The following is a 13,985-nucleotide window of genomic DNA, read 5'->3' on the forward strand; positions in this document are numbered from 1 at the left end:
CCTCCCCCCGCCTGCTTCGTCCCGGCCTTGCCAGCCGCCAGCCTCCTTCTCTCGCCACGGCCCCGGCCTCGATTGTCGCCTGCTTCTGTCACCCCAGGCCGGCTGCCCAGTGACACCCGTGCCATCTGCTGTCCACTGCTGCTTTCACTCCCGTGGATTCACTTTTCCTCCAGGATCCCTTCTTTGCCGCCTCTCCTGCCTGCCCTTCACCTAGCAAAAAGCCTCCCTCCGCTCTGTGGCTCTCTACTGCGTAGGCTTAGTCGCCTTTTGTGCAGCGCCTGACTGCCTGGAGCAGCTCCGCTTTCACCTCTTGTTGCCTCTCTTCCCCTGCGCCCCTCAATCCTTTTACCCTCGACAATGAAGGTCCTGTTGGAGCACTGAAGAGGAATAAGAAGAGCTTGCTTGGCGTGCCCGTGTGGGGCTGCTACCTTCTTTCCCGCTCCCCTCCTTTGAGGGGGGCCTAGCCCCCGATCAGCCTCCTGCTCCTCCAGCAATTGCAAGCCAGAGTGGTGGCTGTGGGGTGGCAGGCGGCAGGATGACTGACACCCGGCGAAGGGTGAAGGTTTACACGCTAAATGAGGACCGCCAGTGGGATGATCGAGGCACAGGACATGTGTCCTCTTGCTACGTGGAGAGGCTGAAGGGCATGTCTCTGCTAGTCAGAGCAGAAAGTGATGGTAAGTGTGTATGTCTGAAGGTACGGTCTTTCTTCATCCTGCCTAGAAAAGGAACTGCGCTTAGCTTTGTGCCTGTTGCCTTAGTGTTTTGCTGTGTAATTCAAATGTGATTCTTAAAAGCAAGTAAGCACTAAGCGTAGTTTTTTCGTGTTAGGCTCAGTGAAAGAAATGGGAAGATTGCCACCAAGTGCAAGCATAGAAGGCACTTGGGTCATAGTAAATACACAGTGTTGCATACAAAATATGGTCAGGCCTTGTTGTAAGTCTTGTATGGGTTTGGGTATCTAGTGATCTATCACTAGATGCCCAATGTACTCAGCTTTCGAAACTGATCATTGTGATATAGCCTTCCTGAGATGTTTCTGTAAACGATCCACTCATGAAAGGAGATGTTCAAAACTTAGATAATTTTTTTTTTAGTGTGGAATTTTTTAAAAGGTCATTGGGTGGCTAACACCCTTCTCTCCCTGCCCCCTTCTTTGGTAGCAAGAATTATGCAAGACATTCTAAAAGCTATCAACAGTTATTTAAGTACATTTATTATAATAGTAAAGACAATACAATGGTCAGAACAACATTTTCAGAGTTTGGGATTTTTTTATGGAATGGTAGTTCTCAGTCCTTCAACAGTTCCACATCTTCCTGTAAGTAAATTTAAAACAATGCACTCTCGACTTCTTCACCTTTTCTGACAACTTATGACAATAGTATAGGTTCAGTAGTACTATCTATTCCTGTAACTACGTGTTCGAGCTGGTTTTGATTATTGGTTGAGTTCATGACTGCTATGATCAGAGTGGATTTTAAAATGTGTACTTTGCAGTATCTGGCACGTACCTTTTTGCTGGTAAAGTCTGTCAGTGCATGTTCTACTACTTCATTAGATAAATAGCTACTGTATCTAGTGACTTGTAGATCTAGTTGTATCAACAGACCTTTTATTTTTTAATTTTCCGATTTAGTAACTAGGATGAAAAGCAACTTGAGAATCTTTGATTCTTACTGTTTGAGAATGTTCTGACAAACTGTTCAATAATTTCTACAGAAAAGATAATAAACTGATACAAACTTTAATCTTAGCGGGATTTTGATAATTGAGCTTCTGATAAGCATGAATTTCAGGAGTTTTATTATAGTTTCTTGATTTATACTTTAAAAATTAAACTGAGACTTGATTTTACACTGAAGAAGATGCACTGATAGTTTGTCCAACTTTGTAGTGTAAGAGAAAACATTCAAAAAGGAAATACGTTTAGTTTAATTTCAACATGGGGGAGGGAGGTAAAGAGAAGGGCATCACTGAATTTTTAGACTAATCTTCACAGTACGATTTTTATAGGGTCCTTTCTGTCTACATGACTGATGTGCTCATCTTTAAAAACTGTCATGTCCTCTATATGCTAAACGGTTTCCTGATTTCTAATTACAAAAAAAAGGAAAACAAAACAACTGCAGTTCATAACTTGCTTGTGAAGAAATAGCCCATTCAAACTAAAATCTCTTTATTGACTTTCAGTGGGATATGTATGCTGAAGACTGATTAGAACCTGAATTGATCTGTTGTGACCAGATTATTGTAAATGAACATCTGTAAGAAGGAAAATACAGATTGGTATAAAGGATGGCAAAACAGAGATGAAGTCCTTACTTTGTGTTGCATAGCTGAGATACCCTAATGAAAGCAGAACTGTCTTAAACTTACTAACTGCGCCTAGTACACAGAAGTGCCTTTACTAGGATACACACGAGACCTCTCTCACAACATACGTGTTCTTCAAGAGTATTGAATAATATACAGAGCTTAAGTTCTTAATTTAGTAGGTAGTATCAGTCCTGGGTAAATGTGCACTCTATTAATAGGCTAGTTTTTCTAACTTGTTTGTGTAAACACTTCTTAAAATCATTCATATTTTGAGTACTCCCAGTGTCAATTGTTTATGGTCTAATTTTGCAGGCAAATGCAGTCATTTTTACATGTGAGCAAATGATTTGGAAAAAGGTGTAGTACCTAAAACACGAGTCTAGCATTACAATTTGCGTGTTCCCTCATGTACTTGTTTCACTTACATGAAGTTGTTGACTGAATTCTTTTTCGTACAAGTGCTATGAATCTGACCTATACAACATTTGCCACCATGTTTCCATTGCGTTCTTGTATTGTCTTTCTTTGTCAGCTCCTCCTCTTTCCACAATGAAACTTCTTCCTTCCTCCTTTTCTAAACCAGCTTTTCCTAGCGTTTGAGCTGAGATTCATCCTGTGCACACTGGCAAGTTCTTACTGACTTGCTACTCCGGGAAGCTGACTGAAAACCTCGGAATCTGCCTGAATTTGAGGACTCTGTTTCCTGAGTGGGGGAGGCTACGGGGGATGTTAGCACTAGTTCCTGCTGTGTATGGGAAATTCCCGCTACCATTAAAGGGCCAGTTTGGCTGTCCACAGAGTAACAGCCAAATGAGCAGAGTTTCATCTAGCTGACCATGTGGGCTCTCACATATTTCAGTCTTTTGTGCAGCTGTGACTTGGTGTAGCTTCATAGCTGCTTTACAAGTGGTTGAGATTTTATGGCAGGGTCAAGGGTGTTCAGATAAGGGAGCTACAATCAATATGCCAAGTCCAAGGTGAGCTAACATCTGGAATTGGAGCAATAACTGAATAAGAGTGTAATTAATTTATTTTATTGAAAAGAAAATAATTTTCTTAAAGTAAAAGAATTCAGGGCAGATGAGTGATTTGTGTTGCTGTCTGAGATGTCTGATGTTCCCAGGCACTGAACTTTGCCATTGCAGGCAATTTGGAGTAATCTGTTATAGTACAGAAATGTCATAAACTGCTTTCAAATCAGATATATTATGCTTTGAAACAGGGAATTGTTTAGGGGTTTTTTTTTCACTTCTAACAACAGTTAACTTTTTTTACTTAAATCCCTAAAAAGTTTCTCCGCATGATTCCTAGTTGCAGCATATTCTACTTGAATTGCGGTAGAGATATAGTAAACTCCTTTCTTACAAATGATCACCTTTCACGTGAATATTTTTGTGCAATCAGCAGCCTTTGATTTCTTACCCATTTCTCACATGGTATTTTAGGCTGCTGTGGCCTGCCTCATGCTTAAAAAGTCTGTGTGCTTCTAAATTTTCACTGCGTGGTTTCATGTAACTTTTTTTGTTCTGAGCCCACATGACTGAAGTGACCTCTAAAATGAATTTATCTGTTCAGCTATCTTGGGTTAATTTGAAGTCTTAAACTTCTAATGTTTACTAGTCCTGTAACTACACCTTTTGACAAGCCAAGGTGACCTCCCCCATTGGAAGCCATATTTGCCAGCTGTCTTTTAGGAGCTATCTAATCGTTTTTATTGAGAAGTTGTAGTTTGCCGCATCTAAATTCTGTCTGTAATGACTTTGGCCACAGCATGGGCATTCACGTCCTTGCTGTTTCTTTAGACGAGGTATCAGTAACCTTGTAATACTGCAAGAAGACTTAGCCAAAATTTAGCTTAAGTTAGCTTTACCTTGCTCAAACTTAAGGATTGATTTAAAACAAAACCCTTATTTTGAGGAAAGCAACACAGAAAATTTTGTGGTTTTATACTTGCCTTAGGTTAAAATAAAAAAAAAGGGGGGGTGGTTGGGGCGGAGGGGTTTTTTTTTTGTTTGGTTCTTTTCTCCTGGTTCTCCCCTCTTCTTTAACTTTTGGGTTAGACCAATCAGAAACGTGTTAGGCTGAGGACTGGTCTTTTTTGAATGCAGAGCTCAATTTTGGACCTTAGTTTAATCTGTTTCCCAAGTTCCTGGGGATTGGTTTTTGTGATTTAGTAGCAGCAGAACTGATTGCAGAACTTAAACCTCTGTGTGCATCTTGCAAAAAAACAGCTATTGAATTGAAATTTCATTTAAACATAAATATCTTTATGCTAATGAGAAGACATGAGTGACCTTTTCTCCTTTTGAGAAGGAATTCACGCAAAAGTTTGATGGAAGAGGAATGGTGTTCCATGTTAGCAGATCTCCTCCATCTCTGTCCATATATGTAAACAAGCCTACAGATTTATTGTTTGAGACCACTGAATTGGGTTATTTGATGTTCTCTACATATTTTTGAAAATAGCAGCGTGTATCTGTATGTAATCTCTTGTGAGCAAATCCTTCTCTGTACACACATTCCTTTCACAGCACAGAACAGTGTTGTTACACTAACAGAAGACCCCAGCTGTGCTATGTTGCATTACAGTTGTAAATAACAGAATTTGGCAAATCAGTGTTTTCTTCTTCAAAGATAGTTTCAGATGTTATTTCTGGCACCAATGTTTTGCAGTTACCTTTATAAATTAATTCAAGGCTTGGATTTAGAAAATAACTATATCTACATGATTTTGGGATGTCTAGTAAAACATAGCTTGTATAAGGTGGGTTTTCAGGTCTCACCGAACTTTGAATAGGGTCAATGAAGACAAAATTTGTTGGTGTGTTTTTATAGAGTAGACTGGATAATTTTAACATATCGTAGGATAGTACCAAGAGGAGAATAGCTATGTAGAAAGTACTTGCTTGTGACAAATGCAAGAGTAAACATCTTGAACTATAGTTAGAGATAAGAATCACTATTGACTTTGAATGGGAAGAACTTTATTTGCTCTAAGTTAAATTTTTGTAGCCTTTTTCTAAAGAATGCATTTGCATTACAGACATGTTACTGTTGCCTGGTTTCCAGAAGCAAGTAACAGCAACCTAAGACTGCCTCATGCCAGGAAGGGGCTTGATCCTGTGAAAACTTACTGTGTGAAAATGAACTGAATAAATTTAACTAGTAGAGGAGTCACTGATTTTTGAGTCTTTGCACCCTTTTGGGGGAACAAATTGCACAAACAGCATCAGAGTCTCCAGAAGGATGGATTTGTGGCAGTTACAGGTTATAGAGCAGTTTATGTTTCCATATGTTTATCTCCATATTTTTCTAGTTATTGTCTGGAACGGTGAGGAATAAGTTGAATCGTATGGTAATGAGAAGCAGGACAAGCCTTATAAGGGTTGATCTGTCTTTCCTGCAAGCACCAGGTTTAGTAGAGGAGATGATCTTTTGTGGTATGTTTAGTAAAGAGGTCATTCTCTAGAGTCTGCTTCTAGCCTGGAAGATGAAATGTCTGCATTCAGTTGCCTTCAAGACTGTTATTTTTAACAGTATTTTGCCAAACATGGTGTTCAAATTATGTATGATATTCTGCTAATTTCAGGATTTCCGTGTCTGTGATGTGTTATCTGTGTTCAACAGTTTATTTTATGTTTAAATTTCATAATTTCTTTTAATTCTTACAAGATTCTAATTTGCATTTGCTGCTATTAAATACTTCTAAACAGTAAAGAATGTCCAGAAGTTAGTAGTCAACCAAGTTAATGGCAGAAAATAATATTACAAAACTTCATGTAGTTGAAGCTGAGGCTTCGAAACAGAGTAAGATTGAAGTGTAATACTGCCTGTAACTGATCATAAAGGAGAAGGGAATGCTGGTTTTAGGTGTTCACTACGCATACCCACCATTCAAAGCTTGAGACTATGGCTGAAGTACCACAGAGTATCGGATGCATAAGTAAAGCTCATCTTAGATGGTTTCCTTCTCTGTTCTGCTCTGTAGTTTGATTTTTAATTTTTTCTTCAGTTAGGTTGTCACACTTGAGCAAGTAAGCTGCTTTGTTACCAGAGCTGATGCAGGTTAGATAACTGGAAAAATTCTTTAAAAAAAAAAAAAAAAAAAAAAAAAAAAAAAAAAAAAAAAAAAAAAAAAAAAAAAAAAAAAAAAAAAAGATAGTGTATGTGATTTTTGGGGGGAGATAGTTTTTTTTGTTATTTCTTGTTTTCCCTTTAGGGCTGTTTAGTTCAGTTTTGTTGTTGGATTGTATCTTAGTTTGTAAACAGCTCTATACTGCAAGAGCAGCTGAGATAGGTCAACAGCCAACTTCATTATGAAGTCTGCTTCTTGTAGAACAGCAGACTTAGGGAGAAGCAGACCTCACAGGTAAGTTACTTTGTTAATTCAAAAAACAAAACCAACATTAATTGTATCTGATTATCACTTACATAGTAAGTTAAGTTTATCGAGCTTAGCTTGGTAAAGCTAAATTCATGAAGTAATAACCTTTCTTAACCCACTTGGAGTACTGCATCCAGTTCTGGAGTCCTCAGCACAGGAAAGACGTGAACCTGTTGGAGCCGATCCAGAGAAGGACTGCAAAAATGATCAGGGGGATGGAGCACCTACCCTATGAGGACAGGCTGAGAGATTTGGGGTTGTTCAGTCCTCCTTGCGGCCTTTCAGTACTTAAGGGGGGCCCTATAAGAAAGATGGAGACAGTCTTATTATCAGTCCTGTTGTCGGTGCAAAAATGATCAGGGGGATGGAGCACCTACCCTATGAGGACAGGACAGAGATTTGGGGTTGTTCAGTCCTCCTTGCGGCCTTTCAGTACTTAAGGGAGGCCCTATAAGAAAGATGGAGACAGTCTTATTATCAGTCCTGTTGTCGGGACAAAGGGCGTGATGGTTTTAAACTAAAAGAGGGTGGATTTATACTGGATATAAGGAAGACACTTACAATGAGGGTAGTGAAACAATGCAGCAGGTTGCCCAGAGAGGTGGTAGAAGCCCCATCCCTTGAAACGTTCCAGGTCAAGTTGGATGGGCCTCTGGGCAACCTGATCTAGTTGAAGATGTCACTGCTCACTGCAGGGGCAGGTTGGACTAGATGACCTTTGAAGGTCCTTTCCAACCCAAACCATCCTATGATCTTCTGTTAGTCAGTAGCAATTCTTCAGGAAAGGAGTAGGGAGTGTTTTTTGTAAGGATAACCTGTAAGATTGAGGTTGATGATAATTAGTAAAGAAATACTGGTTTGGATTAACTTTTTGCTGTGGATTTTATAATTGGTATACTCTTCAGTTAGTGAAAACTAGCTAGTCATTTCTTATTTTACTGTGAGATTTGAAAGTACAATTTTCAATTTCAAGTATGTTTTCCAAATCCTAGTAATACGTTTTCTTGTCCTGTCTTCAGGTTCTCAGGCTTCCATATTGGAGGCATCGAAGCATTTTAATTTTTCTGTAGTATAGATTTTGTGAGGGTATTTGGGAAATATTCTGGTAATACAAATATAAGACTGCCTTAGAACTATAGCTGTAAAACCGAGAATTTGAGACTTTTCTTAAAGAATAAATTGAAGCAGGTAGGTGAATGGATATGTGCCTCTTCAAAGGGGTGCTTTCAGCCTTATATTTTAATTAAAAGGCTGACTGTGCATGTTAATTTCAGTTCTTCATGTATGTTGAAGGAAGCTCTGCAGATACCTAAATTTAAGTTATGGCTGTGAAGAGTCCTTTACTGGTATTTGTGCAGCTGAGCAGCAAGATGGATGAGGCAAGTGATTGGATAAAAATAGAAGCACTTTTAAGCGTTATTTTCACCTAAACAGACCCTTTGAACCATAACATATTATCACTAAGGCCTATGCAAAAGGAAGGGAAAGAAAACACAGACATGAGACTGGAATTGCTGTTCTGTGTCTTACATCAGTATAAGCTGCTGTAAACCACTGATCCTGAGTTTATCACATCTGAAGTTTTTTGGTATTGGCAGTCACAATGTTTGCTGCTCTAAAGCATTAGTTTTTAGATATACTTTCCAGCAAACTAATGTGTCTTAGCTAAACTTTAAGAACAAATACCACATGATTAGCAAATTTTGTTCAAAACAACTCTATGCGATCTGTGGAATGCAGTTGTGATGGTTTTTTCTGTTCTCATTTTCGTGCACTTTATATTCTCTAAAATTTTCCTTACTCAGAAAAAGAGGTTAAAAATCTACTTCTGAATGTTCTGTACTACGTGAACAATATGTTTGAGGGAAGAATGAAATGTAAAGCTGGAGAATATGGGTTAAACAGACTTACTGTTGGTAGGGAAGATGTTAATACCTACTTCAGGAAAAAGTGATGAGAAATTCATGTTGAGATTGAAATTTTAGTACGCATATAAATAAGTGGAACTCTTTTTTTCTAGGCTCTCTTCTTTTGGAGTCCAAAATTAATCCGAACACTGCGTACCAGAAGCAACAGGTAAACATACTCTTTTTTCCCCCCTTCACGTTTAAAGAGAAGTTCTTTAACTTCACTAATACAGTCCATTTTTTGCCTCTCTTGCAAATTATATTGTACATTGTTGTACCAGAAGTAGGAGGCAAATTAGTTTGCAACACTTTTGTGCATTCCATGGTACATGTGTTATTTCTCTGCATTTTTTGTGAAGTTACGTAGATAACCTGCACTCTGTTTTACATGAAAAAAATGCTTTGGTATAGACGGGCAAAGCATAGTTGTAGAAATCACGAAGTAGCTGAGGTTCCTGAGGATTATAGTATCTGAAAGCTAATATCATCTGGTTTTTTTCTTCTTTATATTTCAGATACTACAACTTTCAATGTATTTTATTTAAGAGAAGACTAGAAGGCTTTAAAGCTATTTGCATGTTTACCATTGGCTTTTACTTAGAAGATGCACGTGGGTTACTACTGCTTGAAAGCATTCTGTATACATAAAAACAGCTTCTCACCTCTAGTTCACACCGTGCTTCAATTATTTAAGCCATACATTGTGAGCCTGATGAGTAATGAATGATACTGAGAAGGGTGAGAATTGAACTGTAGGCACATGTTTGCTGTTCATCTCATTGATACTGAGAATTACCCCTAGAGGTTTAGAAATGCTGAAACACATTGTATTTGATTGCCTGCCTGGACAGCTCAGACTTGCTAAAATCCTGTCAGATACAGTTAATGTATTAAAACACTATTCTGTCGTCAGCTTTAGTAGGTTATTATAAGCAGAGACGTACTGTAGTTTTGCTCACAGGCAGTCCCAGTGGTTATGCCGCTGCAGCTGTTTGTAGATTGTATATTGAAGTGAATGGCGAGAACCAGTCTGGGTTTAAAATATCCTTCCTTGGAAAATTTAACCTGTATCTGCCCCTTAATGTAATTTTTCATGCACCATATAAACAGACTGTCCTAAAAAACTGGTAAGGTCGGTGTGGGTGGATAATCAATTGCAGGGTGCAAGAAAGGACAAGACCAGCAAAAATGCTAAGCAATCTAACTCTTAGTTGTAATCCTGAGGTCATGCATGGTCCTATGATACTGTAACTTGAGCTTTAGGACTCCTAAAACCGACATGGAATATTTCACAGCTCTATGGCATAAAGTGCTGATTTGGCATAAAGTTGCTTTACTGCTTCAAATCTGTTCATAAAGCATTGAGGGGTGAGCTTTATATCAATAGGGTTTATGCCAGATCAAACACGAAGCCTGCTTAAAGTAGGCATAAAATGGTAAGATCAGGGCAACCCACCATGCGTGCCTGTCAGTGCAACAGCATTTCGTATCTGTGCTCATTGCATCTCTGGGTCAGACACATACTGTAATGCAGCATCTTTCTTGGTCTGTATATTAATCCTACTTGATAGCACTTTCAGGTGAAGCCTACTTATCCTTTCCCGTAGTAAAAGGCAAGTTCACAGTTTAAACCTGATTTCATATGAGTTAAGCTTGGGGTTTAGCAGCTGAAAGAAAAAGTTGCTTCTTTCTGTGCTCATAGAACTTTGAACTGCTTAAACTCACTAAACCACAAGAAAATGAACTTGGTACCCCAAATCCCTCTTCAAAAACTGGTAGCAGTCTAACATCAGTAGACGTTCCAAGCCACCTCACACAAGATCCGTTTGTGGAACTGTGGGATGGAAGAATGAAATCTTTCCTTTCTGGCCGCAGAATGCCCTTTTGGTCACTGTAGCTACTAGTGAAATTGCAACTGATATAGAAGACTTACTTTTGAGCTTGCCATCAGTTGTACTCAAGTCTCCTAGAAATGTAAGACTTAAACTTCAAGATAACTTTCCAGCATGATGGACTTGCCAGCCTTTTATCTCATTTTTGTTGTTGTGAGGGTGAACATCCATTTCCTTTTAAAGGGGTATATAGCAGTACATCAGAGCTGTTTTTACTATAATATACTTTGTATGTGGCTCGTGGGCACTTGGGATGGAATAAGGGGATGACTATTGTCTAGGCTGACATGAGGCTTGTAAGAAGAAATAGTCTTTTATTGGACCAACTAACAATATGTAGCATTTATCTAGGTAGAAAGCTGATACAGGTGTGGACTGGAATATATGCTCTTCAATATACTTAGCAAATGCTTTAGCCATAAAACAATATGTCTTTATTGACATATATTCAACTTTAGATACATCCATGTACATCCTGTAACCCAGTGATGAAGTATGCATTGCATCCCTTTTTGTTCCTGAAACAAGGAGAGTTAACTTGCTTGCAGCTTCCAGCTACAAAGTCTTGCCTCTGTGCTAGAAACTTCCATGTCATGTGTCCTCTGCTTTTGCAGTCTCTTTTTCAGTTCCTCACAGAATGCAAAGATTAAATTCATCTGGAGTACCATCTAGTAGCTATGTAGCTTGAAGGTGGCTATCCTTGAGTGATGGAGGCCAGACCTATTAATAACAAAGCTAAATTTTGAGAAGATCCCAAAAGGCACTGGCAGGATGCTCAGAGAAGATGAACTTCCTATCCTTGCTGTTAGGATAAGCAAGCCAACAGTGAGACTTTAAATAAAATTTGTGCCTATTGTAGCTAAGATGGTGAAGAAAAGTGTGGTGTTTTGTGGGGTGAGGGGAGAAACAAGGGGAGTGACTGCTCTTGGTTTTGGGCTGAGTTGGATCATCCATTTTAAATGATCACATTCCTTTATCTTCATGCATGTTTTCCAGTGAAATCTAAGTTTCTGCTGTTTCTGAGTATGGTCACTAGGGCAGTGAGTTGAGATTCTGTTATAAAACTAATAAATTGATTTATTCCTTGTGATTTATGGGATGCAACTATGAAATCATGAACTGAAAAGTTACATATGATTGTTGAGCTTTCATAGAAGCTAATAGAATACATTTTCCCAAAAGACTGTGCCCTTGTTTATATTATTCCAGTTTTTGGAATAACTTGTTAGCACATCCACATATCCAGGTGCTGCTAGGTAAATAAATGCACAAAACCAAATACAGAATTGAAACTTTTTATTACATTACTGGGGGTGGAGGGGTGGTGGTGGTGTATGTGTGGTTTTATAGCCTGGAGATTTTTCTGCAACCTAGCATGATAACTATATACATTTAACTTGCAAAACCTGGGTAGTGTCAGTAGTTTAATTCATAAGCAGAAAGCTGCTTATGAAACTGTACTTTTAATCGTAAATAATTAGCTAGCAACTTGGAGGTGGCTTGGCATGTTCAGGGAAGCGTCTGTAAACAGTATAAGAGCCTAGATAAGGAAGGCTAATAGTAAGGCAGTCCAAGAGGGGGAGAAACAACCTTTCTCTGTCTAACTTCCAGTGGGGGCTAGGAAGGTGTCATAGGCCTAAATTATTTGAGGGTTAGTAGGAAGAGATTGATTTGTTGTTTTCTGTCTTAAAAAGCAATTTATGAAATACGTGTCTAATTTGAGGGAATCACTGCTTCATAAGAGTAGCCTAAATCTCATAGGGCTGCCAAGAGAATGTTTTGTTGTGGGGGAAATTTATTGTTGTGGGGAAAAATAGTATTCTCTCTGGACATGTCCACCAGTGAGAGGGTATTACCAAACAGTAACAGTTTGCTTAATCTTAGTTTTATCACATTAGGAAAGAATCTTAAATCAATTTTACATCACAATCAAATCTGGAGTACTAGTTGCTGTGAAATTCCTTACATTCTAGGGCTTTCTTTGGAGATTTTATGAATGCTGTACAACACACCTGCTAATCAGCTTGCTAATAGTTAAATAAAACTGATTTAATGTCCAATAAAAGCATAACTTCCAGTGTGTGTTATGTTGAGAACTTGAGACTGATTCTGTGTATTTAACAACATTTCTATTAAGGAAAATAAGCCTTTTGGAAATAATTTCAAAAAAAAAAAAGAGGAGAAAGCATATGGTAGATAGTAAGCCCTGTCCAGCTACATACAATTGCCACTGCTTCCTGCCTTCAGCTATTGCAGTACTATTTTTGAAGGTTAGCTTCTTAAGAATGAAGTCTCAAATAAAGTTGTAGCACACAGTAGTTCTTCCTTGAAAACTAACCAACCAGAACTTGCTCCATGTGGATGTGATGCAACCAGCAATGAGACAAGCAGCAGCAGAAATCCCCCTTTGTACTCTTGAAGAAGTTTTGCCTCGGGCTGTATCTTTATAAGGATAAGCATGCAAAAAGTTAACTTCCATGGGTAGAAATGATAATACCTCTTTATGGGTATCCTAAATACATAAGTTTTCTGAAAAGAGGACATACTGAGAATTTTTGGTTCAAATTAAGAATTCTTGATTATAACTGAGCAGTCAAAATGAAAGACAACAAATTTATATAAATGGTCTTAGGGAGACAGTAAATTTTGTATGGGCTAAGGTAGTGATGACCCATCTAACTGGCACTATTGCCAAAATATTTTTTGCAAAGCAGCACATGATTTTCAGGTTTGGAATGAGATTGTGAACTCTACATATACTTCCCTGATTGTCATCCTATTTAAAAAAGGAAAGAACTTTCCAAGAACTCTAATGCATCTTGAAAAATGTGAGGAGCTAGAATGCTAGGATTCTTGCAGAGCACTCAGTATAAAAGCCTTCAGTGATGAAACATTTGTCCATGTTTAAGACTCAGTTCATACAGTTTAGTTGTGATTTAATGCTGCAGTTTCACATTTTAACTGCGTTTAATGACAAGCTAGGTAAGAACAGACTTCAGATGTTTGTTCTAGACATCCCATCCAGTTAATTGGCTGGAGGCTAGCATTTTGTGTGTAATGAAGAGAAAAAAGTGTTTTTTTAATCAAACTGAGCCAGAAATGCTTTTATGAATTATAGAAGATTGAAGATTTTATGCACATGGGGAGTAATGTACAAGACTCATCTCCTTACCTCTCTAAGCAATAGCTGCTATTTATGAAATAGCTATTAAGCATATTTATTCACACCCTTTTCTCCTGGAATGAAGGAGGCCATCCTAAGAAATTTCACTTGCTTTCTGGAGTTGAAAGAAGTAATACTTGGCTTTTGAAAGCAACAGATAGTCCTAATCTGTAGGTGAGAGATGGAATAGTTAATGAATTCAAATTACACTGAGGAGATTTCAGATCAAACATGGATTTCTTCCAATAAAACAAGCAAAAACTTTTATTCATGTTTTTTTATCTTTAACTACATCGAGAATTTCCTTCAGTCACTTTTCC

The 13,985-nt window shown here is 38.3% G+C and overlaps 1 protein-coding gene across 1 annotated transcript in view; it reads left to right on the forward strand.

The window, feature by feature from the left end:
• The first annotated feature begins 535 nt into the window (after nucleotides 1-535).
• SMEK1 (SMEK homolog 1, suppressor of mek1 (Dictyostelium)) overlaps nucleotides 536-13,985 on the forward strand; it is a 41,817-nt gene continuing 28,367 nt past the window's right edge. The window contains exons 1-2 of the mRNA XM_010134523.1: nucleotides 536-677; nucleotides 8,724-8,779. Coding sequence (XP_010132825.1) covers nucleotides 536-677; nucleotides 8,724-8,779 — 198 coding nt within the window. The remainder of the gene's footprint in view (nucleotides 678-8,723; nucleotides 8,780-13,985) is intronic.

This window comes from Buceros rhinoceros, unplaced genomic scaffold (genome assembly GCF_000710305.1).
Source record: "Buceros rhinoceros silvestris isolate BGI_N320 unplaced genomic scaffold, ASM71030v1 scaffold6814, whole genome shotgun sequence".
Taxonomy (NCBI): Eukaryota; Metazoa; Chordata; class Aves; order Bucerotiformes; family Bucerotidae; genus Buceros; species Buceros rhinoceros.